The following is a 25,108-nucleotide window of genomic DNA, read 5'->3' as shown; positions in this document are numbered from 1 at the left end:
TAGTGTCTGCAGTTTTAGATGATGGACCTTCCTTGATGTTTGGAATTTATTTCAGAGAAGAATCCAAACATATGGAACAGCAAGGAAGAGCAAAAGGTGTGGAGGTTTCCCAAGATCAAATTCTTGGTGTAGGAGCATATGCTGATCCACAGGTCCAAGCTCTTTATGAAGAAGAAGTGCTGTCCTTATGTCACAAAGCAGCCTTGAATGCTTTGAATAGAATACAAGATCCAGCAAAAAGGGTCAAATCATATACCAGGGTTAGGCAGGGACAGAGAGAACCCTTTACTGACTTTGTGCAAAGATTAATTAAGGCTCTGGACATAGGGGTAACAGACCCAGAAGCTAGACAAATACTTCTTGAATCTCTAGCTTTTGAAAATGCAAATACTGAATGTAAAAAGATAATTGGGCCTTTAAGATCTAGATCAGCACCTATGGAAGAATGGATACAGCATACAATGAATGTTGAGATGTTTAGCTATAATGATGAATCCTGGGTAGGAGAAGCGATTTCCAAAGCTATGAGGAGACATCAAACTACCAGGTGTTTTAATTGTGGTAAATTAGGACATCTGAAAAGGGATTGCAGGCAAAGAAATTCTAGGAATAATATCTCCTCTGGGAATGAAAAAAGTAGGAGACCTCAGCCTTCAGGTATATGCAGGAGATGTGGTAAAGGCCGACATTGGTCCTACGAATACAGGTCAACAACAGACAGACAAGGCAACCCGATACCATTGGGAAACTCCTTGAGGGGCCTCTCGCAGGCCCCCAAGCCAAAAGTGACCCAGTCATTCCCAGTTACAGTCGAAAATGTGTCTCACCAAGAAAATTAAAAACTCCAATGTCTGCCATAAAAAGTAATACTGGTCTAAATGATGAATTACATGTGGAGAATGAGTCAAAAAATTCAGGAGGACAGAGTAAACGTATATTTTGGCAAACGTACATTAACGATCAAAGACCAAAGCTAAGGATCTGTATAAATGGCATTTTTATTGAAGGCTTATTAGACACAGGTGCGAATGTAAGTATAATTACTCCAGAATCTTGGCATCCAAATTGGCCTCTTCAAGAGGTAGATGTTCAGTTCCTGGGAATTGGAACCCTATCTCGTGTAAAACAAAGCACAAGATGGGTGGAATGCATAGGGCCTGAAGGGCAAATAGGAAGATTAAGGCCATATATAGCAAATATTGCAATAAATTTATGGGGCCGTGACCTGCTACAGCAATGGAATACCCAGATTAACATTCCTGTAGTTCCAGGAACTCACAATTCTGGGAAGGATATAATGAGGTATTATGGAAAAAGGTCACCAGCCATTCAGGCTGTACAAGAACAGACAGCCAATAACAAACCTTTAGAAGTACCAACAGCCCTATCTTTTAAAATGGCTAACTGAGAAGCCAATATGGATCAAACAGTGGCCTCTAGCTGAAGATAAGTTACAAGCTTTGGAACAGCTGGTACAAGAGCAACTAGATGCTAACCATATTGAAGAATCCACCAGCCCTTGGAATTCTCCTGTGTTTGTTGTAAAAAAGAAATCTGGTAAATGGAGAATGGTGACAGATCTAAGAGCTATCAACAAGGTAATTCAGCCTATGGGTCCGCTACAATCTGGAATTCCTTTGCCTTCTCTATTACCAAGAGGATGGCCTCTTATAGTTATTGATTTGAAAGATTGTTTTTTCACTATACCTTTGCAAAAAAAGGATAGAGAAAAATTTGCCTTCACAGTGCCTACTTATAATAATTCTCAGCCTACTAGGAGATATCAATGGACTGTCCTCCCACAGGGGATGCTCAATAGTCCCATATTGTGTCAATATTTTGTTAATAAGCTACTGGAAATAATTCATAAGCAATTTCCCAAGTCCATAATTTATCATTACATGGATGACATTTTATTATCTGATTCAAATAAAGATATTTTGGAAAGTATGTTTGAAGAAGTAAAGAAAGTCTTGTCTAGGTGGGGATTACAAATTGCCCCTGAAAAGATTCAAAGAGGAGATTCTATTAATTACCTAGGTTACAGAATGGGGTTAGAGAAAATTCGAACGCAAAAGGCACAAATTAGGAGAGACCGGTTACGGACTCTTAATGACTTCCAAAGATTGTTAGGAGATATTTCCAGTCTACGACCAGCTGTTGGGATAACACCTGATCTAATAGTTCATTTAAACAAAACCTTAGATGGTGATAAGGATTTGAATAGTCCCAGAAAATTGACAGTTGAAGCAGAAAAGGAACTGACAATGAGGAAAAATTACAGGAGGCACATGTGGATAGGGTCAACCCGAATCTTAGTTCCATCCTAGTCATACTGCCTTCCAGAATTTCTCCTACAGGGATTTTAATGCAGAGGAAAGATATTATTTTAGAGTGGATATTTATACCTCATAAGCCAAGTAAAAAATTAAAAACTTATGTAGAAAAGGTCTCATAATTAATTATAAAAGGTAAACTGAGACTTCGTCAACTAGCAGGTATAGACCCAGCAGAAATTATAGTGCCTTTTACTACTGAGGAAATAAGAAAGTTATGGGAAGATAATGAACCATGGCAAAGAGCTTGTGCTAATTTTTTGGGAGAAATTAGCCGCAACTATCCCAAAAGTGATAGACTTAACCTCATAAAGAGGATTCTTCCTAAAATTGGATTCTTTCTAAAATTGTACGTGATGCTCCAATAACTGGAGCCTGGACATTTTATACCGATGCAAATAAATCAGGGAAAGCAGGTTATAAATCGGAAGAATGGAGTAAGGTGGAACAAAGCCCCTATAATTCTGTCCAGAAGGCAGAATTATATGCCATTCTTATGGTGCTAAGGGATTTTAAAGAACCTCTTAATATAGTTACAGATTCACAATATGCAGAAAGAGTTATCTTGCATATTGAAACTGCTGAATTCATACCAGATGACACAGAGTTGACTTCATTGTTTATCCAGGTACAGGACATAATTAGGAATAGGCTTTGTCCAATGTACATAACACACATCCGGTCCCATACTGGTCTGCCTGGCCCTCTAGCACAAGGTAACGCTGAAATTGACCAATTATTGATTGGAAGCGTGTTGCAGGCCTCAGAATTTCATAAAAAACATCATGTCAATAGTAAAGGCTTAAAGAAAGAGTTTTCCATTACATGGCAACAAGCTAAGGACATTATAAAGAGATGTCCTACTTGTTCTTTCTATAATCAAACACCGTTGCCTGCAGGGAGTAACCCAAAGGGTACTCAAAGGAATGAAATCTGGCAGATGGATGTGTTCCACTTTATGGAATTTGGTAAATTAAAATATGTACACCACACCATAGACACGTATTCAGGTTTTCAATGGGCAACTGCCCTGAGCTCAGAAAAGGCTGATTTGGTAATCACACATTTATTGGATGTTATGGCCATCATGGGTATACCTGCACAAATAAAGACAGACAATGGTCCAGCATATGTATCTAAGAAAATGAAATGCTTCTTTGCTTATTATAATATAAAACACATTACAGGTATACCAAATAATCCTACAGGTCAGGCAGTTATAGAAAGATCAAATCGTACTATAAAAAATATGCTAAACAAACAGAAAGGGACGAAAGATACCCCCAGAAATAGATTGCATAATGCTTTATTAACCTTGAATTTTCTTTTTTTTAATATTTATTTATTTATTATGTATACAATATTCTGTCTGTGTGTATGCCTGCAGGCCAGAAGAGGGCACCAGACCCCATTACAGATGGTTGTGAGCCACCATGTGGTTGCTGGGAATTGAACTCAGGACCTTTGGAAGAGCAGGCAATGCTCTTAACCTCTGAGCCATCTCTCCAGCCCCCAACCTTGAATTTTCTTAATGCTAATGAGAAAGGAACAACAGCAGCAGAGAGGCATTGGATAATGGAAAAAACTTCTGAACTAAACCAACCTGTTTATTTCAAAGATGTGCTGACCTCTCAATGGAAGCCAGGAGATGTGCTACGTTGGGGAAGGAGTTTTGCTCTTGTTTCCACAGGAGAAGAAAAATTGTGGATACCATCAAAATTAATAAAGGTTCGATTTGAAGAGGAGAAACCTCTTGGAAAGGAGAAATGACAGCTCATCTACAATGATGATATTCATACAGTTGGTAAGAAAAACATATAGAATGGGGGCAGGGTTCTGTTCTTATCTCCACAGAAAAACACTGATCTTTGAAAAGTTCAAGGGACCCTGGATATTTGAATACTGACAGATGGAAAATAACGGCCCAATAGGGACTATCAAGAAAACTGAATAGGTTCTGTAAGTACCATACACTAAATCATATTTCTAAATTTATAGAGCTGGTTTTAGAGTTGGACTCTGGCTCAGTCCCTCTCTAATTCCAAGCCTGTTGTTTAAAGAAAAACCCAGAGTTTCTGGAGTTTCTATCTCATGTCAAGAGCCATGATATGGGGCAGAAAGAAATATGAGTTTAGAAAACATCTTTACTTTTCTTCATATCTATCATACCTTCATTAAATATATCTATCATGTCTTTCATTGAATATATGTATGTATGTATGTATATGTCTATATGATTAATGTTTAAGTTTTCCACAATGAGCAATGAGTTTTTCCTACAGTGACATTTGAAGTTTCCAGGAAGAAGATGGGGCCCCATAACAACAACTCCACCTGGTTGATATGACGTCATGATACTGATAGTGCTACTACAAGACCTGTTTTGGGTACCAGCTGCACAAGACGGTTCCAACGTGCTGAAATGGTGCACATCTTGTACAACATTCTGACCAGACCTCCACAAAATACTCAGACTATTTGCAATTTTAAAAGACATTGATCTTGAAATTTAACCATCATTTTACTTTCACAGGATCCCCCAGAAAGAACGTCGCCCCCATGACAGCTGGAAGTAATTCTAGAGAACGACGTCCCCTCTCCCAGTAAAGTTTGTCCTTGGGTTTAGGGACATCATTTAGGGGTTGGTTATAATTAGTATATGGTTGAGGGTTGGGGGAGGAATTTTATAAGCGCAGGAATCTTTAAAAAAAAAAAGAGGGATAATTGGATTATGGGATAATAGATTTGTACTTGTGAGTTATTGTTTTTAGACAAACATATTGGTATCGATTCTTATATATTGATACAAAGTTAAATTATGTTGACTATTTTATGCATGCATGCTTCTACCTCTGTTTAAAACATTTTTATGTATTGATATATATATATATTGTATTGATATATGTATATTTACCATATTGCATTGTACACTTCTGCCTCTGATTAAGATACTTACATATTGTTTATGTATTGATATATATTTACCATATTGCAATGTATACTTGCACATTGTTTATATTTGGAGGTCACAATGTCCTCATTTATTGCACAGTTGTTTATTATCTCAGTCTTTAAGTTAGATAGATATTGAGAATTATATAGATCAATAGTCATCTAAGTTTGTCATTTATAATTAGACTAATCAGGTTCTTTAGATACATAGAGATTATATTCAGTATAGATAGATAATCTTCAACCTCTTCAAAGAGCTGTAGAAAATGGCCTTTAATCTAATTCAGAGTTCTGTGGTAGGGAGACACAATCGCTCCTGGCAACACCGATCTATTCCCGAGAGAATGTTGAGCACCAAAGACACTCCACCTGGAGCCTTTCTTCTTGGCAGAACTGGCCTTTGGGTAAAGAAATGCCCATACCTCAACTACTGACAGAGTTACAGAGTATCCATAAATGGATAAAACAGGACGGTCATATCGTGCCAAGACAGGGTAAGATAGTTTTGAAAAGTTCCTTGCCTTTGAAAATGGTATGTCAGTTACGTTAGGCCTTAGCCAAAGTTGGTTGCTTCAACGCTGCAAACGTGACTTTGGGTGTTTGCCCAGGTAGCCAGTTGTCTCTGTGATTTGTTACATGTCTGGAAGTTGTTTGATTGCACTTCCCAATTACTCAGGTAACATTATTTCCCTTCTCAGATCTTTGATGGGATTGAAGATTATATAAATGTAGTTACTTTCCTTTCATGACTTGGCCAAGTTATTAGTTATACAAGACTTAAGCTAGTTAGAATAGGATATTTGTATTTATTGTATATAATTTCGTAGATTTGTACTTATTGTATATAATTTCATAGTAGGCTTAAAACTCTCATACTTAAACAAAAGGGGGAGATGCTGCGGGAGCTCTTTCCACTCCTTCAGCCACTCGCCGCTGAGTTACCAGCCCATTGGGGCGTGGTCTCTCTCTCTTTAAAAAAGCAGCGGCTGTCCTCCACTCCCTCTTTGGCTTCTGGCTCCACTTCCGGCTCCTAGACTCCTTTGCTGTTCGCGCGGAGGGGCTGTTGTCTGGGACGGTAATCTGTAAGTTTTTTCCCCTTTGAATAAATAACTATTCTATTAATCATAATTCTAAACTGGTGTGGGATTGTCTGTGACTTACGCCTTCACACGTTGCTGTTGTAGAGGGCCCAGGGACAGTTCCCAGCACCCACAATTTCCTGGGAATCTGAAACACTCTTCTGAACTCTGTGGGCACCTGGTACACAAATATGCACAGATATCTATGCAGGAAAACACTCCTACGTAAAATGAAACAGGTCTCTTTAAAATACATTCTTGAGTTAAAAAAAAAGAAAAGAGACAAGCTAGAATAGAGTTGGTAGTGCACATCTTTTACCACAGCACTTGAAGAGAGAAACCCTGTCTTAAAATCAAAACAAACAAAAAGGAAAAGAAATGAAGCAAATTGTTATTTGTTATTATTCTAATGAAATGGCTTTAATACCCTTTGTGTATACTCAGTAAAGGCAATGATTTTTTTAACCACAGATAATTTAAAAAGGAAATAACATTTAAGTATCAGGAAACAATCTGTTTTAAAAAGAATAGACTGAGAAGGCTGGAGAGATGGCTCAGAGGTTAAGAGCATTGCCTGCTCTTCCAAAGGTCCTGAGTTCAATTCCCAGCAACCACATGGTGGCTCACAGTGATCTGTAATGGGTTCTGGTGCCCTCTTCTGGATTGCAGGCATACACAAGACAGAATATTGTATACATAATGAATAAATAAATATTTTAAAAAAAGCATTGTCTGAGATCCACCTGCCTCTGCCTCTCAGTTGCTGAAACTAAAGGCCATTGCCGACATCATCTGGCAAAATAAGTTTTTATTTTTTAAATAAACCAACAGTACTTTCCATAAAGCATTCAAATATCTCACATCCTTCCACTTTATTTCTCTTCAAGATGGTGTACATCTTAATGTGCTCAATTTATTTTAAGGTTTTGTAGAATTTGTTTCATGGGTCCCCAAATATACAAGTATTAATGAGTACTTGTGAATTTATCACTTCACTGAGTCATAAGTATCTAGGATCTTTTTTGCTTACTAATTTCATTTTTTAATTTATTATTGTGTTAGTTTGTTTTTGGTATTTTGAGATAGGATTTCTCTGTGTGACAGCCCTGGCTGTCCTGGAACTCACTTTGTAAACCAGGCTGGCCTTGAATCAGAGAATCTGTCTGCCTCTTCCCTTTGAGTGCTGGGATAAAAGATGCGCAACACCATGCCAGAAAAAAAATTATTTTCTCATCTTGATTTATTCCATGGTCATCCATAAGTCTCATTTCTCCAACATGAACTGTACAGAAGAAGATGTGTCTTAAAGTCAATGAATGTTGGGCAGTTTCACCTATTAATGGGATTTCCCAAGATCTCTAGTGCTCTTGAGTGTGATGAAATCTGAACTCACTAAATAATGGAGAGGGTTGGGCTGTCAGCAAGTGAGAGCACAGATCACCTGTCCATCAACAGATCCTAAAGCTCTCTGGAGTGATCTTCCATGAAGAACTTTGACATCTCATGACAATGCCCTCCATTCAAGCAGAGATCAGAGAAGCTTAGGTGAGAGAAGGGGGCCCAGAAGAGCTGCAGCTGGGTGTTCAGAAAGTCATCTTGGGGGCTGGAGAAATGGCTCAGTGTTTAAGAGCATTGACTGCACTTCCAGAGGTCTTGAGTTCAATTCTCAGCAACCACATGATGGCTCACAGCCATTTATAATGAGACCCAGTGCCCCCTTCTTGCATGTGGACACACATGAAAGGAATGCTGTACACATAAAAAATAAATTAATCTAAAAAAATAAAATAAAATAAAGAAAGTCATCTTGAAAGGAACTCCTGGACTATGACTCTGAGATTACTAATGTGAGCTCTGTGAAAAGTGAAGGATCCTCTTGTGAAATCCCTTCAAAAACATCTCTGGGCTGCACAATCAATAGTGTGCTTCTGGTCAAAATTAAAAGAAAAACCTTTCATCAATGTGACCAGATTTGTGTCTCATGCTGCCCCAGCACAATCTCAAGGGGACAGATCCCATCCTCGCAGCCAGAAGGCATGGCAGCATGAGATCCAGGCAGCCCAAATGTGGTGGTCTGCCCACTGCACCCACCAACCTGATTTCAACTGATATGGCATCAGCATGGGGATGCATTGTCACTGATAAAGTAATTGGGTCCTTTGTTCATTCACTCATCTGGTGATGGTTTTACTGAGGGCAGTCCTAAGGCTCATGTTTGAATGTTTCATTCCTAGTTGGTAGTACATTTGGAAAAATAAGGAGGTGTGAAGATTTTGGAGGAAATACATCATTGTGAATGAATATTAAGAACTCAAAAGACCCCCATTATGAGCTTAAGGAGTAGTTTCTCTCCTCTCTCTCTCTCTCTCTCTCTCTCTCTCTCTCTCTCCATTCCCCTCTCCTTTACTTTCTGATATCTTATCAAGATATTGAGCTCTCTTAGCTATTGCTTCTCTCTGCCATCATGGACTCTCACCCAGCAGTTTGGTGTGATTATCTCCAGGCTCCTGTGTCTCTCTGCAGACCACATGACTTCATCTGGGAGTGACTTCTTTCTCTTAGTGTGGTTACCTCCAGTTGCACTCATCTTCATACAAATCGCACACTTCATTCTTATCTATAGGTGAAAATAATCCCATAGCATTAGTAAATATCCGTCTTTTCACCGTCTCTCCATTATGAGATGTCTAATTAGTTCCTTCACTTAGATAGTGTGGGCAGGGCTGTAAGAAACACTGATGTGGGGCTGGAGAGATGGCTCAGAGGTTAAGAGCATTTCCTGCTCTTCCAAAGGTCCTGAGTTCAATTCCCAGCAACCACATGGTGGCTCACAACCATCTGTAATGGGGTCTGGTGCCCTCTTCTGGCCTGCAGGCATACAGGCAGACAGAATATTGTATACGTAATAAAACAAATGAATATTAGAAAAAAAAGAAATACTGATGTGCAATGATTTCGAGGGCAAATTGACTTAAAGTCTTTCAGGTAAATACCAAGAACTGGAAATATGGGTCCCCTGGGAGGTCTCTCTAGTTTCTTTGTGGAACCTCCATCCCAATCCCACAGTAACCCAAGGAGTTTACCCTCTCACCAACAGTCTACAAGGAGTTTACACTCTCACCAACAGTCTACAAGGGCTCCCTCTTTTCCATACTCCTCCTCACCTTCTCCCCAGCATTAGTTCTCCCTTGCTTTCTTGATGACCACCATTGCTGCTCTGACTGGGATGAGATGGATCTCAGTGGTGTTAGCACCTCTCACAGCTGGCTAGCAAGGATGAACATGGCAGTTGTGCTGCTGCCTCTGCCAATGATATGATCACTTTGCTAGACCTTTTGTCGTTTGGGTCATCCCAAGTTCTCTTCCTTAATAAAAGACTTCTGGGTCCTGAGGAGATGATTAGCAGCTGCAAGCACCAGCTGCCTTTCCAAAGAATCCAGGCTAAATTCCCAGCACACACTTGGCAGCTCAAAACTGTATAAGTCCAGGGCTGGAGAAATGGCTCAGAGGTTAACAGCACTGACTGCTCTTCCAGAGGACCCGGGTTCAATTCCCAGCACCCACATGGCAGCTCACAACTGTCTGAAAATCCAGTTCCAGGGGATCTGACACCTTCACACCAATGCACATAAAAATAAAAAGATAAATAAATCATAAAAAATTTTTAAAAACTGTATAAATCCAATCCAGGACATCTGACACCCACAAACAAACAAGCAATCAGGCAAAACACCAATACACATAAAAAATTAAAAACATAAGCGAGACAAAGAATTTCTTTTAAAAAGAGTTTTAGCTCTTTCTCTTCCGGTCGCAGGCGTTTTGGGAGCCGCCGGTTACCGTCCAGCCATGCCCAAGTCCAAGAACCACACCACACACAACCAGTCCCGGAAATGGCACAGAAAGGGCATCAAGAAACCCTGGTCACAAAGATACGAATCTCTCAAGGGGGTCGACCCCAAGTTCCTGAGGAACATGCGCTTTGCCAAGAAGCACAACAAGAAAGGCCTGAAGAAGATGCCTGCAAATAACGCAAAGGCCATTAGTGCCTGAGCAGAGACCATCAAGGTCCTGGTGAAGCCCCAGGTGGTGAAGCCCAAGGTGCCAAAGATCCCCAGGCCACAAACTCACCCAGCTGGCATTCATTGCTCACCCCAAGCTTGGGAAGTGGATTAGAAGCTCCATGGCCAGGGGTCCTAGGCTCAAAAAAACAAAACCCAAGGTTCAAGCCAAGGCAGAGGCCTCAGCTGCAGCTCAGGCTCCCAAAGGTGCCCAGGCCCCTGTGAAGGCCCCATAAAAAAGGTCTCAGTCTGCCAAGGTGAAGACAGATGGACTGGTGTGAATATCTACACAGTATTTGCAGATGATCAGGATCTTACGCTGTTTTGACAAATAAACTTGAGGGAAGATTTTTTAATAAATAAATAAATAAAAACGATTTTTAATGGCTGAGTGCTTTGGATTGTAGACACTAATACTACACCTGATGAAAAGCTATCAGAGTTTCTTCCATGTGGTGGACATTGAACCACTTCCTTTGCTGGACCTAAGAATTTCAGCCCCTCTTCCATTTATAGCACTATGTCTTAGTGATACAACCCTGCTCAGGAAGTGCTTGCCTATGAGGGATCCTGAGAGTTTGGGATACCTTTTTATCTACCACCTTTAGAGTTTTGAGTTCCATAGGGAGAATTGATCTGTGTTCAATGGTGTCCCTATAAGGTGACACAGAGTGAGATCTAGGTGCATTCTGCTTGTGGCCATTCAGTTTTCAAAGAACCATTTCTTGAAGTTTTTGTCATTTTCCAAAAGTTTAGTTTTTTACTATTAATTATCTTCTACTTTTTATAATTTTATTGATTTTTTGTACTCTACATTTTTTTCTGCTCCCCTCTTTGCCTCTCCTCCCCACTTGAACCCTCCCAAGGTCCCCATGCTCCCAATTTACTCAAAAGATCTTTTTCTACTTCCCATGTCAATTAGATCTATGTATGTCTCCCTTAGTGTGCTAATCTTTGTCTAGGTTCTCTGGGATTGTGATTTGTAGGCTCGGTTTCCTAGCTTTATGTTTAAAGCACTTATGAGTGAGGACATGTGATAATTGTCTTTCTGTCTCTGGGGTACCTCATTGAAAATGATGTTTTCTAGCTCTATCCATTTGCCTGTAAAATTTAGGATGTCGTTATTTTTTATTCTGCTGTGTAGTACTCCATTGTGTAAACATACCCATTTTTCTTATCCATTCAACAGTCGAGGGGCATTACGTTGTTTCCAGGTTCTGGCTATGACAAACAAAGCTGCTATGAACATAGTTGAGCACATGTCCTTGTGGCATGATTGAACATCCTTTGGATATATACCCAATAGGGAAATACTGTGTCTTGAGGAAGGAGACTTTCAGCATTTCAAAGTGAGTTCTTGCCAAGAAGATCCTTGCCTAAACCTCTCCAGGTTGTCTTCAGTGCAGCCGGTTCCTCCCAAAATAAACGCATCAATGTGCTTTCAGTGGTCCGTGTTAGTTTTTAATTACTTAATACATAAACGTAATTTACTTGGTTGTACCCGCAACACTTTCAAAGACCATACCCACCCCGAAACTCACATTTCTAGAATTCCTGGAAAGGCTGGTGTGGGGACCAGGGTGGTCAGTCCTCAGGCTCTCAGGTGAAAGAGGTGGGTAGGCACCGCTGGGGTCTGGGGTGCTGGGCTGTTTGGGGTGGGGGGAGTGAGGAGGAAGGCTGTTGATGCCAGTCCTCAGCTCCAACCCCAAGCTGCAGGCCCGACACTTCCTTGCAGCCAGCTTCCCTGTGAGGCAGGCACTGGGCCAAGTGCCACTTCGCGGTGCACAGAGCCCGATGTTACAGTTTTCCAAGGTTGCTGCGGAATTCCATCCCGACCTCGTTCCCGTCGACGGGAGACACACGGTGTGGTGCAAGAAACGTCTGGTGTCCAGGTGCTAGTTAGCACCCTATAGTGGTCAGGAGGCCGCGGTTTCTTTCCGTGTTCGCATCCTCCACGTTCGATTCTCCGTCGTTACTATACACGCTGCAAATTCACCCGATTCCTTTCCGTAGCAGAATCAGTGCCAACCTCCGTGGGCAAAGACACGTTTTTGTCCTGCAAGGGTCCCAAGACATCCACCCGAACTGCATGGAAGACGACCGATACGGTGTTTTCGCCTACCCCCCCCCCCCCAATCTCCGCGCGCCTGCATTCCATTCCTTGCACCCAGGGGTGCACTTTCAGGGGTCAGGACTCGAGTATGGCCCCGTCTCCGAAGGCCTTCCCGTCGCCTCTGTTTTTAGCGGTCGGTCGCAACGCAGCTAAGGTCCCTCCGAGTGCCCCCACGGCGGGCAAGTCGCCTGGCCATGGCTGCCTGACCTTTTGTTTCTCCCTCTCACCGGAGCCAAAGGAAAGACCAGGGCAGAAGCAGAAAGGCTACTGAGGCCAACGCAGCTCAGCAGGCCGGCTGCACCGCTGGCCACTGGCGTCGCTGTGGCGCCGGAACTCAGCGTCACCGCGATTGCCGGTTCGTGGAGCTAGCACTATAGGGTTCCTCGACCACGGTGGCGCTGTCCGCGACGGAGGTGATTCGTTCACTGAGCCGAATTCCTATCGAACGTCAGCTTGCCTGAGCTGCGATCCGACGGTGATTTTGAATCCGCGTCAGTGATTTTCTGCCACCGTCCTTTGGTTTGGACACCGGAATCAAACTCTGTATGTAAGGCTGCTGCAGGATTCAATCCGCACGACCAAGCCTACGATGGGTCCGGGTCCGCAGCAGTTAGATGGACAGGACCTGTGCGGAGCCTACTAATGGAAAGACGCAGGGGGTGGGGGCAGTCTGCACCCCCGCCTACCGTACCGGCCAAGGGGCCGCGATTTCCTTCCGCTTTCACATTCTCTACGTTCGGTTCTCCATCGTTACTATACACACTGTAAATTCACCCGATTCCTTTCCGTAGCAGAATCAGAGCCAACTTCCATGGGCAAAGACACGTTTTGGTCGGGCAAGATTCCCAAGACATCCGACCCAAACCGAAAGGAAGGCGACGGATTCGGTGTGTCTGTCTGTCTTCCCCCCCCCCCCCCCAATCACCATCGCGCCTGCGTTCCATTCCTCCAGCCTATAGTGTTCAGGGATTTTCAGAAGTCAGGACTTGAGTATGGCCCTGTCTCCGACGGCCTTCTCCGTGGCCTCTGTTTTTAGCAGTCGGTCGCGACGCAGCTAAGGTCCCTCCGAGTGCCCCCACGAGAGGCAAGTCGCCTGGCCACGGCTGCCCGACCGTTTGTTTCTCTCTCTCACCGGAGCCAAAGTAAAGACCAGGGTAAAAGCAGAAACGCTACTGATGCCAAACGCAGCTCAGCAGACCCGCTGCGCCTACGGCCACTGGCGTCGCTGTGGCGCCAGAACTCAGCGTCACCGCGATTGCCTGTGCACGGAGCTAGCACTAAGGGGTTCCCCGACCACGGTGGCGCTGTCCGCGAGGGATGTGATTCGTCCACCGAGCCGAATTACTAAGGAATGTCAGCTCGCCTGAGCTGCAATCTGAAAGGGATTTCCAAACCGCGTCCGTGATTTTCTGCTACCGTCCTTTGGTTTGGGCACCGGAATCAAACTCTGTATGTAAGGCAGCTGCGAGGTTCGGTCCTCTCGACCAAGCGGAAGACGTGGACCGGTGCGAGTCCGCAGCCAACGACTGGGGCCAGCGTGCAACCGAGGACCGGTGCGAGGTGCGGTTGGGGGGCGGGGCATACGATGGGTACGGGTCCACAGCAGATGACCGACGGAACCAGTGAGGAGCCGACGATCCGGACGACGGTGGCATGTCTACACCCGATACCGTAGGTCGAGAGGCCTCGGTTTCTTTTCTGAAATTTCGCAATTTTCTGAGCCCGCCTTCTTTCAAGACTACAAACACCCAGGCCTGGAGGAGCCTGTAGCAGCTCTGCTGCCTGCTCCTTTGCACCCTCTGCTGTCCTCCCGGTGCAAGTGCTGCTCAAGCGAAGCGATGGCAACGACGACGGAGCAGCGGTTCTGGAGAAGACCACGATGGCAGCCAGTGCAGAGCCAACATCGACGAGGGCGAGGCCGGAGCCGAGGGCATGGTGTGCGAGTCTGCAGCCAACAACGACGACCTGTGCGAGTCCGCCAGAGCCGACGGAGGGGGCGAGTATGGAGCCAAAGATGGGGTCCCAGGCAGCAGATGACGAGGACGACGGGAGCAAGTCCTGAGCTCCTTCATTTTCTAATATGCTGCCTGCGATGTGGCTGCTGCACACCGGTGTTCCACTGCTGGGAGTCTAGACAGCTCCAGGACACTTTCAGCCTTTCAAACTGAGCTCTATGCCAAGAAAATCCTTGCCTAAACCTCTCCAGGTTGTCTTCAGCACAGGCGGTTCCTCCCAAAATAAACGCATCAATGTGCTTTCGGTGCTCCGTGTCAGTTTTTAATTACTTAATGCATAAACGTAATTTTCTTGATTGTACCCGCGCCACTTTTCAAAGACCACACCAACCCCGAAGGTCATATATCTAGGATTCCTGGAAAGGCTGGTGTGGGGACCAGGGTGGTCAGTCCTCAGGCTCTCAGGTGAAAGAGGTGGGTAGGCACCGCTGGGGTCTGGGGTGCTGGGCTTTGGGGGGTTGGGGGGTGAGGAGGAAGTGCTATCCAATAGTGGAAAGGCTCTTGATGCCAGTCCTCAGCTCAGACGCCAAGTTGCAGGCCCCCCACTTCCTTGCAGCCCGCTTCCCTGTGAGGCAGGCACTGGGCCAAGTGCCACTTCGCCCACAGCATCGTGCACAGCGCCCGATGCTGCAGTTTTCCAAGGTTGCTGAGGAATTCTATCCCGAACTCGTTCCCTACGATGGGAGACACACGGTGCGGTGCAAGAAACGTCTGGTGTCCAGGTGCCAGTCAGTACCCTATAGTGGTCAGGTGGCCCCGCTTTCCTTCCACGTTTGCGTCCTCTACGTTCTGTTCTTCATCTTTACTATACATGCTGTAAATTCACCCGATTCCTTTCCATAGCAGAATCAGTGCCAACTTCCCTATGCAGAGATACGTTTTGATCGGGTAAGGGTCCCAAGATATCTGACCCGAAACGCAAGGAAGAGGAGGGATTCCGTGTGTCCGCGTCCCCAACCCTCCTCCCCGGAAGCTCCGTCGCGCCTCCGTTCCATTCCTCGCGCCGATCGTGTTCGGGGACTTTCAGGTTTCAGGACTCGAGTATAGCCCCGTCTTCGAAGGCCTTCCCGTCGCCTCCGTTTTTAGCGTTCGGTCGCGACGCAGCTAAGGTCATTCCGAATACCCCCACTGCGGGCAAGTCGCCTTGCCATGGTTGCAGGACCGTTTGTCTCTCTCATCGAGCAAAGGAAAGATCAGGGCAGAAGCAAAAAGCTACTGACACCAAACGCAGCTCAGCAGGACCGCTGCACCGCTGGCCACTGGCGTCGCTGTGGCGCCACAAGTCAATATCACCGCGATCCCCAGTGCTCAGGTTCCAGGGCTATGGTGGCGCTATCCGCGAGGGAGGTGATTCGTCCACCGAGCCGAATTCCTATCCTACCTCAGCTCTCCCGAGCTGAAATCCGACGGTGATTTTGAAACCACGTCCGTGATTTTCTGATTCTGTCCTTTCGTTTGTAGACGGGAATCAAACTCTGTACGTAAGGCTGCTGCGTGATTCGATCCGCACGACCAAGCGGACGATGGGTCCGGGTCCGCAGCATTTGACGGACAGGACGAGTGCAGAGCCGCCAGGATAGACGTGGGGGGGCAAGTTTGCACACACACACCCCGTACCGGCAACCGGTCCGCGGTTTCCTTCCACATTCGCGTCCTCTACGTTCTGTTCTTCATCTTTACTATACGCGCTGTAAATTCACCCGATTCCTTTCCGTAGCAGAATCAGTGCCAACTATCCTATGCAGAAACACGTTTTGGTCGGGAAAGGGTCCTAAGACATCCAACCGGAACCGAATGGAAAACTACTGATTCGGTGTTAAACCCCTCCCTCCGAATCTCCGTCGAGCCTGCATTCCATTCCTTGCTCCGACGGTGTTCGGGGATTTTCATAGGTCAGGACTCGAGTATGGCCCTGTCTCCGACGGCCTTCTCCCTCGCCTCGGTTATCAGAGGTCAGTCGCGACGCAGCTAAGGTCCTTCCGAGTGCCCCCACTGCGGGCAAGTCACCGGGCCAGGGTTGCAGGACCGTTTCTCTCTCTCACCGGAGCCAAAGAAAAGACCCGGGCAGAAGCAGAAAGGAGACTGACGCCAAACGCAGCTCAGCAGGCCGGCTGCGCGGACGGCCGCTGGTGTCGCTGTGGCGCCGGACCTCAACGTCACCGTGATTGCCGGTGGACGGAGCTAGGACTCATGTCCGCGAGTGAAGTGATTCGTCCACTGAGCCGAATTCCTATCGGACGTCAGCTCGCCCGAACTGCAATCCGACAGTGATTTTCTGCTGCTGTTCTTTGGTTTGGTCACCGGAATCAAATTCTGTATGTAAGGCTGCTGCGGGATTCGATCCGCATGACCAAGTCAACGATGGGTCCGGGTCCCCAGCAGATGATGGACGGAATGAGTGCAGAGACGACTAATGGGAAAATGGGGGGGGGGGCAGACTGTATCCCCCTCCCATACCGGCCAGGGGGCCGCGATTTCCTTCCCTGTTCGCGTTCTCTACTTTCGGTTCTCTGTCGTTACTACACATGCTGTAAATTCACCTGATTCCTTTCCATAGAAGAATCAGAGCCAACTTCCGTAGGCAAAGATACGTTTTGTCGGACAAGCATCCCAAGACATCCGACCCGAACCGCATTGAAGACGACGGATTCGGTGTGTCTGTGTCCCCCCGACCCCCACACCCGAATCACCTTCGCGCCTGCGTTCCATTCCTCCCGCCTATAGTGTTGGGGGATTTTCAGAAGTCAGGACACGAGTATGGCCCTGTCTCCGACGGCCTTCTCCGTGGCCTCTGTTTTTAGCGGTCGGTCGCGACACACCGAAGGTCCCTCCGAGTGCCCCCACGGCGGGCAAGTCGCCTGGCCACGGCTGTCCGACCGTTTGTTTCTCTCTCTCACCAGAGCCAAAGGAAAGACCAGGGCAGAACCAGAAACGCTACTGACGCCAAACGCAGCTCAGCAGCTCAGCCGCTGGCGTCGCTGTGGCGCCAGAACTCAGCGTCACCGTGCTGAGTTCTGGCGTGCACGGAGCTAGCACTAAGGGACTCCCCGACCACGGTGGCGCTGTCCGCGAGGGATGTGATTCGTCCACCGAGCCGAATTACTACCGAATGTCAGCTCGCCTGAGCTGCAATCCGAAGGGGATTTTCAAACAGCGTTCGTGATTTTCTGCTACCGGCCTTTGGTTTGGACACCGTAATCAAACTCTGTATGTAATGCAGCTGCGTGATTCGATCCGCTCGACTAAGCCGACGACGTGGACCGGTTCGAGTCCGCAGCCAATGACTGGGGCCGGCCCGCAGCCGAGGACCGGTCCGAGGTGCGGTTGTGGGTGGGGCGGGGCATATGATGGGTAGGGGTCCACAGCAGATGACCGACGGAACCAGTGAGGAGCCGACGACCTGGACAACGGTGGCATGTCTACACACGATACGGTAAGTCTAGAGGCCGTGGTTTCTTTTCTGAAATTTCGCAATTTTCTGACCCCGCCTTCCTTCAAGACTACAAATACCCAGGCCTGGAGGACCCTGTAGCAGCTCTGCTGCCTGCTCCTTTGCACCCTCTGCTGTCCTCCCGGTGCAAGTGCTGCTCAAGCGAAGCGATGGCGACGACGGAGCAGCGGTTCTGGAGAAGACCACGATGGCAGCCAGTGCAGAGCCGACATCGACGGGGGCGAGGACGGAGCCGAGGGCATAGTGTGCGAGTCTGCAGTCAACAACGACGACCTGTGCATGTCCGCCAGAGCCGATGGAGTGGTCGAGTATGGAGCCAAAGATGGGGTTCCAGGCAGCAGATGACGAGGACGACGGGAGCATGTCCTGAGCTCCTTCATTTTCTAATATGCTGCCTGCGATGTGGCTGCTGCACACCGGTGTTCCACAGCTGGGAGCCTTAGACAGCTCCAGGACACTTTCAGCGTTTCAAACTGAGCTCTATGCCAAGAAAATCCTTGCCTAAACCTCTCCAGGTTGTCTTCAGCACAGGCGGTTCCTCCCAAAATAAACGCATCAATGTGCTTTCGGTGGTCCGTGTCAGTTTTTAATTACTTAATACATAAACGTAATTTACTTGGTTGTACCCGCGCCACTTTTCAAAGACCACACCCACCCCGAAGCTCATATTTCTAGGATTCCTGGAAAGGCTGGTGTGGGGACCAGGGTGTTGAGTCCACAGGTCTCAGGTGAAAGAGGTGGGTAGGCTCCGCTGTGGGGTCTGGGGTGCTGGGCTGTGGCGGGTGGGGGCGGGGAGGAAGTGCTCTCCAATAGCGGAAAGGCTGTTGATGCCAGTCCTAAGCTCAGACCGCAAGCTGCAGGCCCCCCACTTCCTTGCAGCCCGCTTCCCTGTGAGGCAGGCACTGGGCCAAGTGCCACTTCGCTGTGCACAGAGCCCGATGCTGTAGTTTTTAGGTTGCTGCGGAATTCTATCCCGACCTCGTTCCCGACGACGGGAGACACACGGTACAATGCAAGAAACGTCTGGTGTCCAGGTGCCAGTCAGCACCCTATAGTGGTCAGGTGGCCGCGGTTTCTTTTCCTGGTGTTCGATTCTCCATCGTTACTATACACGCTGTAAATTCACCGGATTCCTTTCCGTAGCAGAATCAGTGCCAACTTCCCTATGCAGAGACACGTTTTGGTCGGGTAAGGGTCCCAAGACATCCCGAGGGATTCGGTGTGTCCATGTCCCAAACCCCCAACCCCGAAACTTCCTTGCGCCCGCGTTTGATTCCTCCCGCCAACGGTGTTCAGGGAGTTTTAGGGGTCAGGACTCGAGTATGGCTCCCGTCTTCGAAGGCCTTCTTGTCACCTCTGTTTTTAGCGTTCGGTGGCGACGCAGCTAAGGTCCCTCCGAGTGCCCCCACGGAGGGCAAGTCGCCCGGTAATGGCTGCCCGACCATTTGTCTCTCTCACCGGAGCCAATGGAAAGACCAGGGCAGAAGCAGAAATGCTACTGAGGCCAAATGCAGCTCAACAGGCAGGCTGCGCCGATGGCCGCTGGTGTCGCTGTGGCGCCGAAACTCAGGGTCACTGTTGTAGCCTGAGTGGGGAGCTAGCACTATGGGGTTCCAGGGCCACGTTGGCGCTGTCCGCGAATGCTGTGATTGGTGCACGGAGCTGAATTCCTACCGGAGGTCAGCTGGCCCGAGCTGCAATCCGACGGTGATTTTCAAAACGCTTCCGTGATTTTCTGCTACTGTCCTTTGGCTTGTTGACCAGAATCAAACTCTGTATGTTGTGTTGTTTCGGGATCGATCCGCATGACCAAGCTGCGGTTTCTTTTCTGAAATTTCGCCATTTTCTGACGTTGCCTTCCTTCATGTCTACAAATACCCAGGCCTGGAAGGAGCCTGTAGCAGAGGTTGGTAGAGTGGCAATAGGATATTAATCTGCTACACTGTAACCACAGAAAGCTTCCTGCCAGTACAAAGGACCTGGCTGAATGGTGCTTGACTGGCTTAAAATTTGGTAATCGTTAATAGAAGAATCATTGCTTGGGGTGAAGTTGTTATTACACATCTTAATTAATACAAATTAATACAAAGAAAAATGTTTAACCACTTGTGGTCTCCTGAGAAAAGTATGTAACTTGTGATCATACTGTGAGCTTTTCCTGTGTTTTAGGAAAATATGAGTTGTGGTTGTAAGGTTATTTTTCCTTGCATAGAAACTATTGTCCTAAGTGGTGTAACATGAGGGCCTGCTTGTTGGGATTTCTGTCCCACCCAGTTTTCACAGTCTTTAGGTCCCAAGGAAAATCACACAGAGAGTCTACATTATATATAAACTGATTGGCCCATTAGCTCAGGCTTCTTATTAACTCAAAACTTATATTAACCCATTATTCTTATCTTTGTTAGCAACACGGCTTGGTACTTTTTCAGTGGCACAGGTCACATCTTCCTTCTTACTTCTTCCATGTCTGGACAGGACTGTGAAGCAATGGGGTTCCTCCTTCCCAGAATTCTCCTACTCTCATTGCAAAGGAAAATATCCATAGTCTTTGGTGTATTGTAGACACTAATGATCTGCCAGATGAATGCCATCAAAGAGTTTTCCCATTCTGTGGGCATTTGACTATTGTCTTTAGTGGACCTGAGGTTCTCAGCTTCATGGCCTACCCCTTGTCATTGACAGCACAATTTCTTCAGTGCTGGAGCCCTGTTCAGCCAGTGCTTACCCGTGAGTGATCCTGAGTGTTTGGGTATTTTATCTGCCACCTATAGAGCTATGGAGTTCCTGGAGAATCAACCCTTGCTCAGCTCAGCAGAGAAATGGATTTCCTAACTGGGTTTTCGGCAGCTTGTCCAGCATGGAGCCTGGAGCTTTTGGTCTCCAGCCTGGATGAATGTAGCTTCCAGACAGAAGCCATCCTTAGGGGAAAATACAGAAATGGAAAGTGGGACTAAAAGAAATCCAGGGAGCAACATCCGTAAGCTTTGTCTGCTTGAATCACATCCTGCTGTTAGGTTTCTTTCTGTAATTGCCCTTCTGTCAGGGAACTAGCTCTTGTAGACCAGGAGTGCTGGGATTAAAAGCCTGAGCCACCTCTGCCTGGTGGAATCAGTCCTCTTATGACTCAGCCTTCACAGTCAAGGCTGCATCCCAACCTGGAAGCCTCTGTTCCCGCAGGCCAGGCTAAGCCAGTCCTTTCCTCTTCTTCACCAAGCTGGGTTGCTCAGCATCCAGCAGGAAATTGGCACTAGTTGGAAAAACTTACTAAGCTTTCAAAAGGAAAAAGCAGCATAGACTGAGTTTAAATGGCTGCAGAATCTCATCTTTGGGAGGCCCACTTCCTGATTCAGGGCCTGATCCATGCAGAAAGTAAGTAATTCTTGTGATGTAGACATTGAAATGCTGGTACCAGGTAAGTGTTGGAGGACACACCCCACTCCTGAGTTTTAAATTTTATAAACTTTTCTGTGACACAGTTAATTTTTTGGTTGTGCCCTCATGTTTCTTCCTCTTTGGGAAACTTTTTTATCTTGGGTCAAATTTCCAGTAAAAATGATTGGTTTTCATGTTAAAGTGATTTTGAAACTCCTTTTCCAAAACATATACGTATTGTAATTATCTCTTCTGGATTCTGCTCGGATGGTTTTGCCCTATTTTATTCTTTCTAGTTTTACCAGGAGTTGTGTTGGGGCTGAGTGAAAGGAGAGAGACGGAAAGGGCCACCGGAGACAAGGCCATTCTCGAGTTCTGACTTGTGATGTCCCAGAAAACCCTCAGCACAGTGAAAGGAAAGCAGATGCAATGGAGATTAGGTTGTGGGGGTAGGAGGAACAACGAATTGATCTATTTCCATTCGTTTCGGGAAGAATGATGGGAAACTTTCTGGCCGAAACGTGTCTTTGCCTTTAGCATTTGGTAAATCGGGTAAATTTTAGCCTTTATATATATGGTTGCTAGCTTAGTGTAGAGGACACGAAAATGAAACCAAACCCCTGTGTCCTGAGACCGCATCTGGTGTGGACTCGCCCTGGGGCCTCAGAAGGTTCATGCAGCGTTTTTTCACCTAATCGGGACCGTAGTTTGCTGTTCGCGTGGAATCCCGGGACAGCCTGTCTGGCAGAGCCTGATTCAGTCTGAAAAACAAAAGAAGCTACGGAGACAATAACGGACGCGGTTTGAAACAAGCGATCGGACTGCAGCTCGAGCTTGCTGCCATCCGATCGAAAGTCGACTGGGTGGATGAATCATGGCGCTCGCGGAAAGCGCCGTAGGGGCCGGCAAACCTCTGTGCACCCTGAAGAGGAATCCTTGCAAGGCTGAGTGCCCGCACCACAGCGACGCCAGCGGCCGGCGGTACAGAGGAGTCCCGACTGCAGCCGGCAGGCGGAGCTGCGTTTGGGGTCAGAAGCATTTCTGCTTCTGCCTGGGTCTTCTCCATTGGCTCCAGTGAGAGTGAGAAATGGTCAGGCAGGCTTTGTCTGTCGTCTTGACTGCAGTAGGGGCACTCGTAGGAATCTTAGCTGCCTCGCGACTGCAAAAAGAGAAGAGAAAGAGAAGGCCGGCCTAGACAAGGCCATACTTGAGTCCTGACACCTGGAAGCCCCAACCCCTGCCCCGAAAACTTTGGGCGCAAGAAATGGAAAGCAGGCACGACAGAGATTCGGAGGTGCAGACACCGAATTCCTCGTCTTCATTCGGTTCGGGTCGGATGTCTTAGGACCCTTGCCTGACCAAAACGTGGTTTTGCCCACGGAAGTTGGCACTGAATCGCTATGGAAAGGAATCGGGTGAATTTACAGCGTTTATATAAACGACAGCGAACCGAACATAGTGGACGCGAACAGGAAAAGTAACCGCGGACTCCTGAGCGCTATAGGGTGCGGACTGGCACCCGGGCAGCAGACATTTCTTGCACCGCACCGTGCGTCTCCCGTCGTCGGGATCGTGGTATGGATGGAATTCCGGAGCAACCTTGGAAAACTGCAGGATCGGGCGCTGTGCACCGTGAAGTGGCACTTGGCCCAATGCCTGCCTCACAGTGACCCCAGCAGCAAAGAAGTGGCCGGCCTGCAGCTTAGAGGCAGAGCTGAACTGTCATCAACAGCCTTTCTGCTATTAATTGGCTACCACTTCCTCATCACCCCTGACCCCAGATCCTAGCGGCGCCTACTCACCCCGTTCACCCGAGGGCCTGAGGACTGACCACCATGGTCCCCACACCAGCCTATCCAGGAATCCTGGAAACGTGGGCTTCGGGGTGTCGTCAGTACCTTTGAAAACTGGCGCAGGTACAACCAAGTAAAATGCGTTTATGTTTTAAGTAATTAAGAATTGACACGGACCACCGAAAGCATATTGACGTGTTTATTTTTGGAAGAAACCGGCTGCAGTGAAGACCAAACCGGCTGGGACGAAGTAAACAGGTTTAGGCAAAAATCATCTTGGCAGGGAACCCACTTTCAAACTCTGATAGTCTCCTGGAGCTCTCTAAGGCCCTCTGCTGTGGAACACCAGTAAGCGGCAGCCATATGAAATGCAGAGTATTAGGCAAGGAATGCGCTCCGGACATGGACACGTCCTCGTCTGCAGACTGGACCTCCGTCCTCGGCTACCTACTCGAACCCGCCGTCGGCTCCGGGCCGCGCCCGTCGTGGGCTGCACATACGCACACGTCGTCCTCGGATCCCGGACCGAACTGGGCGTCGGATCCGGACATGCCTTCTGGGTCGGTTGCAGCCTCCCCCCTGACATAGGACCCGGAATCGTCGGGACCGTCGTCCCTGTCGTCCCGTACTCGGGACGGAACCGATCGCCGTTGCTCCGTGGTCGGAACGGGACGGGTTCTCGACTCCCTGTGGTCGGGACGGGACGGGTACCCGTCGCCCCGTGGTCAAGACAGGACCGGTCCCCGTAGTTCCGTTGTCCTGACTGTACTGGTCCCCGTCGTTCCGTGGTCTGGTCCGGACCGGTCCCCGTCGTCCAGCGGTCTGGACAGAACCGGTCCCCTTCGTCCCCGGGTCGGGACGGGACAGGTCCCAGTCATCCCTTGGTCGGAACTGTCGTCCTGTGGTCCGGTCGGGACCGGTCTCCGTCGTTCTGTGGTCGGGACGAAACCGGTTCCCGTAGTCGCGTCGTCGGTACAGGACCAGTCGGCGACCTTTCCCTGTTGACCCGGCGTCGGGACAGGACCGGCCCCTGTAGTCCAGCGATCGGAACGGGACCTGTTGACTTCCTCCCGTCCTCGGGACAGGACCGGTCCCTGTTGTCCTGTCGTCTTGACTGTACTGGTCCCCGTCGTCCCGTGGTCTGGTCCGGACCGGTCCCGGTCGTCCAGCGGTCGGAACTGAACCGGTCCCCGTCGTCCCGCGGTCGGTACGGGACAGGTCCCAGTCATCCCTTGGTCGGGACCGTCGTCCCGCGTCCCAGACGGGACCGTTCCCAGTCGTTCCGTTGTCGGGATGAAACAGGTCCCCGTAGTCCCGTCTTCGGTATGGGACCCGTCTGCGACGTCCCGCTGTCGGGGCGGGACCGGTCCTCGTCGTTCCGCAGTCTGGACGGGACCAATCCTCGTCGTCCCGTCCTCAGGACGGGAACGGTCCCCTTCTTCCTGTCGTCCTGACTGTACTGGTCCCCGTCGTCCCGTGGTCTGCTCCGGACCGGTACCCGTGGTACCGCGGTCGGGACGGAACCGGTCCCCGCAGTCCTGTCGTCGGTGTGGGACCCATCCGCGACGTCCTGCGGTTGGGACGGAACTGGTCCGCGTCTTCCCGCGGTCGGGACGGGACCCGTACCCGTCGTCCCGTCGTTGGAACGGACTTGTCCCAGTCGTCCCGTCGTCGCAACAGGAATCGTCTCAGTAGACGACTCCGTACTTTGCCCCATCTTCTCCTCCGCACTCGACCCCGTCGTCCGATCGGGACCTGCTGCTCTGTCATCCACACCATCGCTCCAACAGCACTTGCACCGGGAGGACAGCAGCGCATGCACAGGAGCAGGCAGAAGAGCTGCTACAGGCTGCTCAGGCCTGGGTATTTGTAGTCTTGAAGGAAGGCGGGGTTAGAAAATTGCGAAATTTCAGAAAAGAAACCGCAACCTCTAGAC

The 25,108-nt window shown here is 48.1% G+C and overlaps 1 protein-coding gene and 1 pseudogene across 1 annotated transcript; one reads left to right on the top strand and one right to left on the bottom strand.

Annotated features, from left to right (window-relative positions):
* Nucleotides 1-7,575: 7,575 nt before the first annotated feature.
* On the bottom strand, nucleotides 7,576-14,899 carry LOC148119686 (uncharacterized). Its single transcript, XM_087897032.1, has 3 exons — nucleotides 14,888-14,899; nucleotides 9,532-14,671; nucleotides 7,576-8,984 (listed from the first exon to the last, which is right to left on the bottom strand). Exons 1-2 carry the CDS (start codon nucleotides 14,897-14,899, stop codon nucleotides 13,982-13,984), a joined length of 702 nt encoding a protein of 233 aa, XP_087753158.1. The 3' UTR covers nucleotides 7,576-8,984; nucleotides 9,532-13,981.
* LOC148119687 (large ribosomal subunit protein eL29 pseudogene) lies at nucleotides 10,217-10,807 on the top strand (annotated as a pseudogene).
* Nucleotides 14,900-25,108: the final 10,209 nt, after the last annotated feature.

Source organism: Myodes glareolus, chromosome 15 (genome assembly GCF_982192425.1).
Source record: "Myodes glareolus chromosome 15, mMyoGla1.1, whole genome shotgun sequence".
Taxonomy (NCBI): Eukaryota; Metazoa; Chordata; class Mammalia; order Rodentia; family Cricetidae; genus Myodes; species Myodes glareolus.
This window is presented reverse-complemented; position numbering and strand designations above follow the sequence as displayed.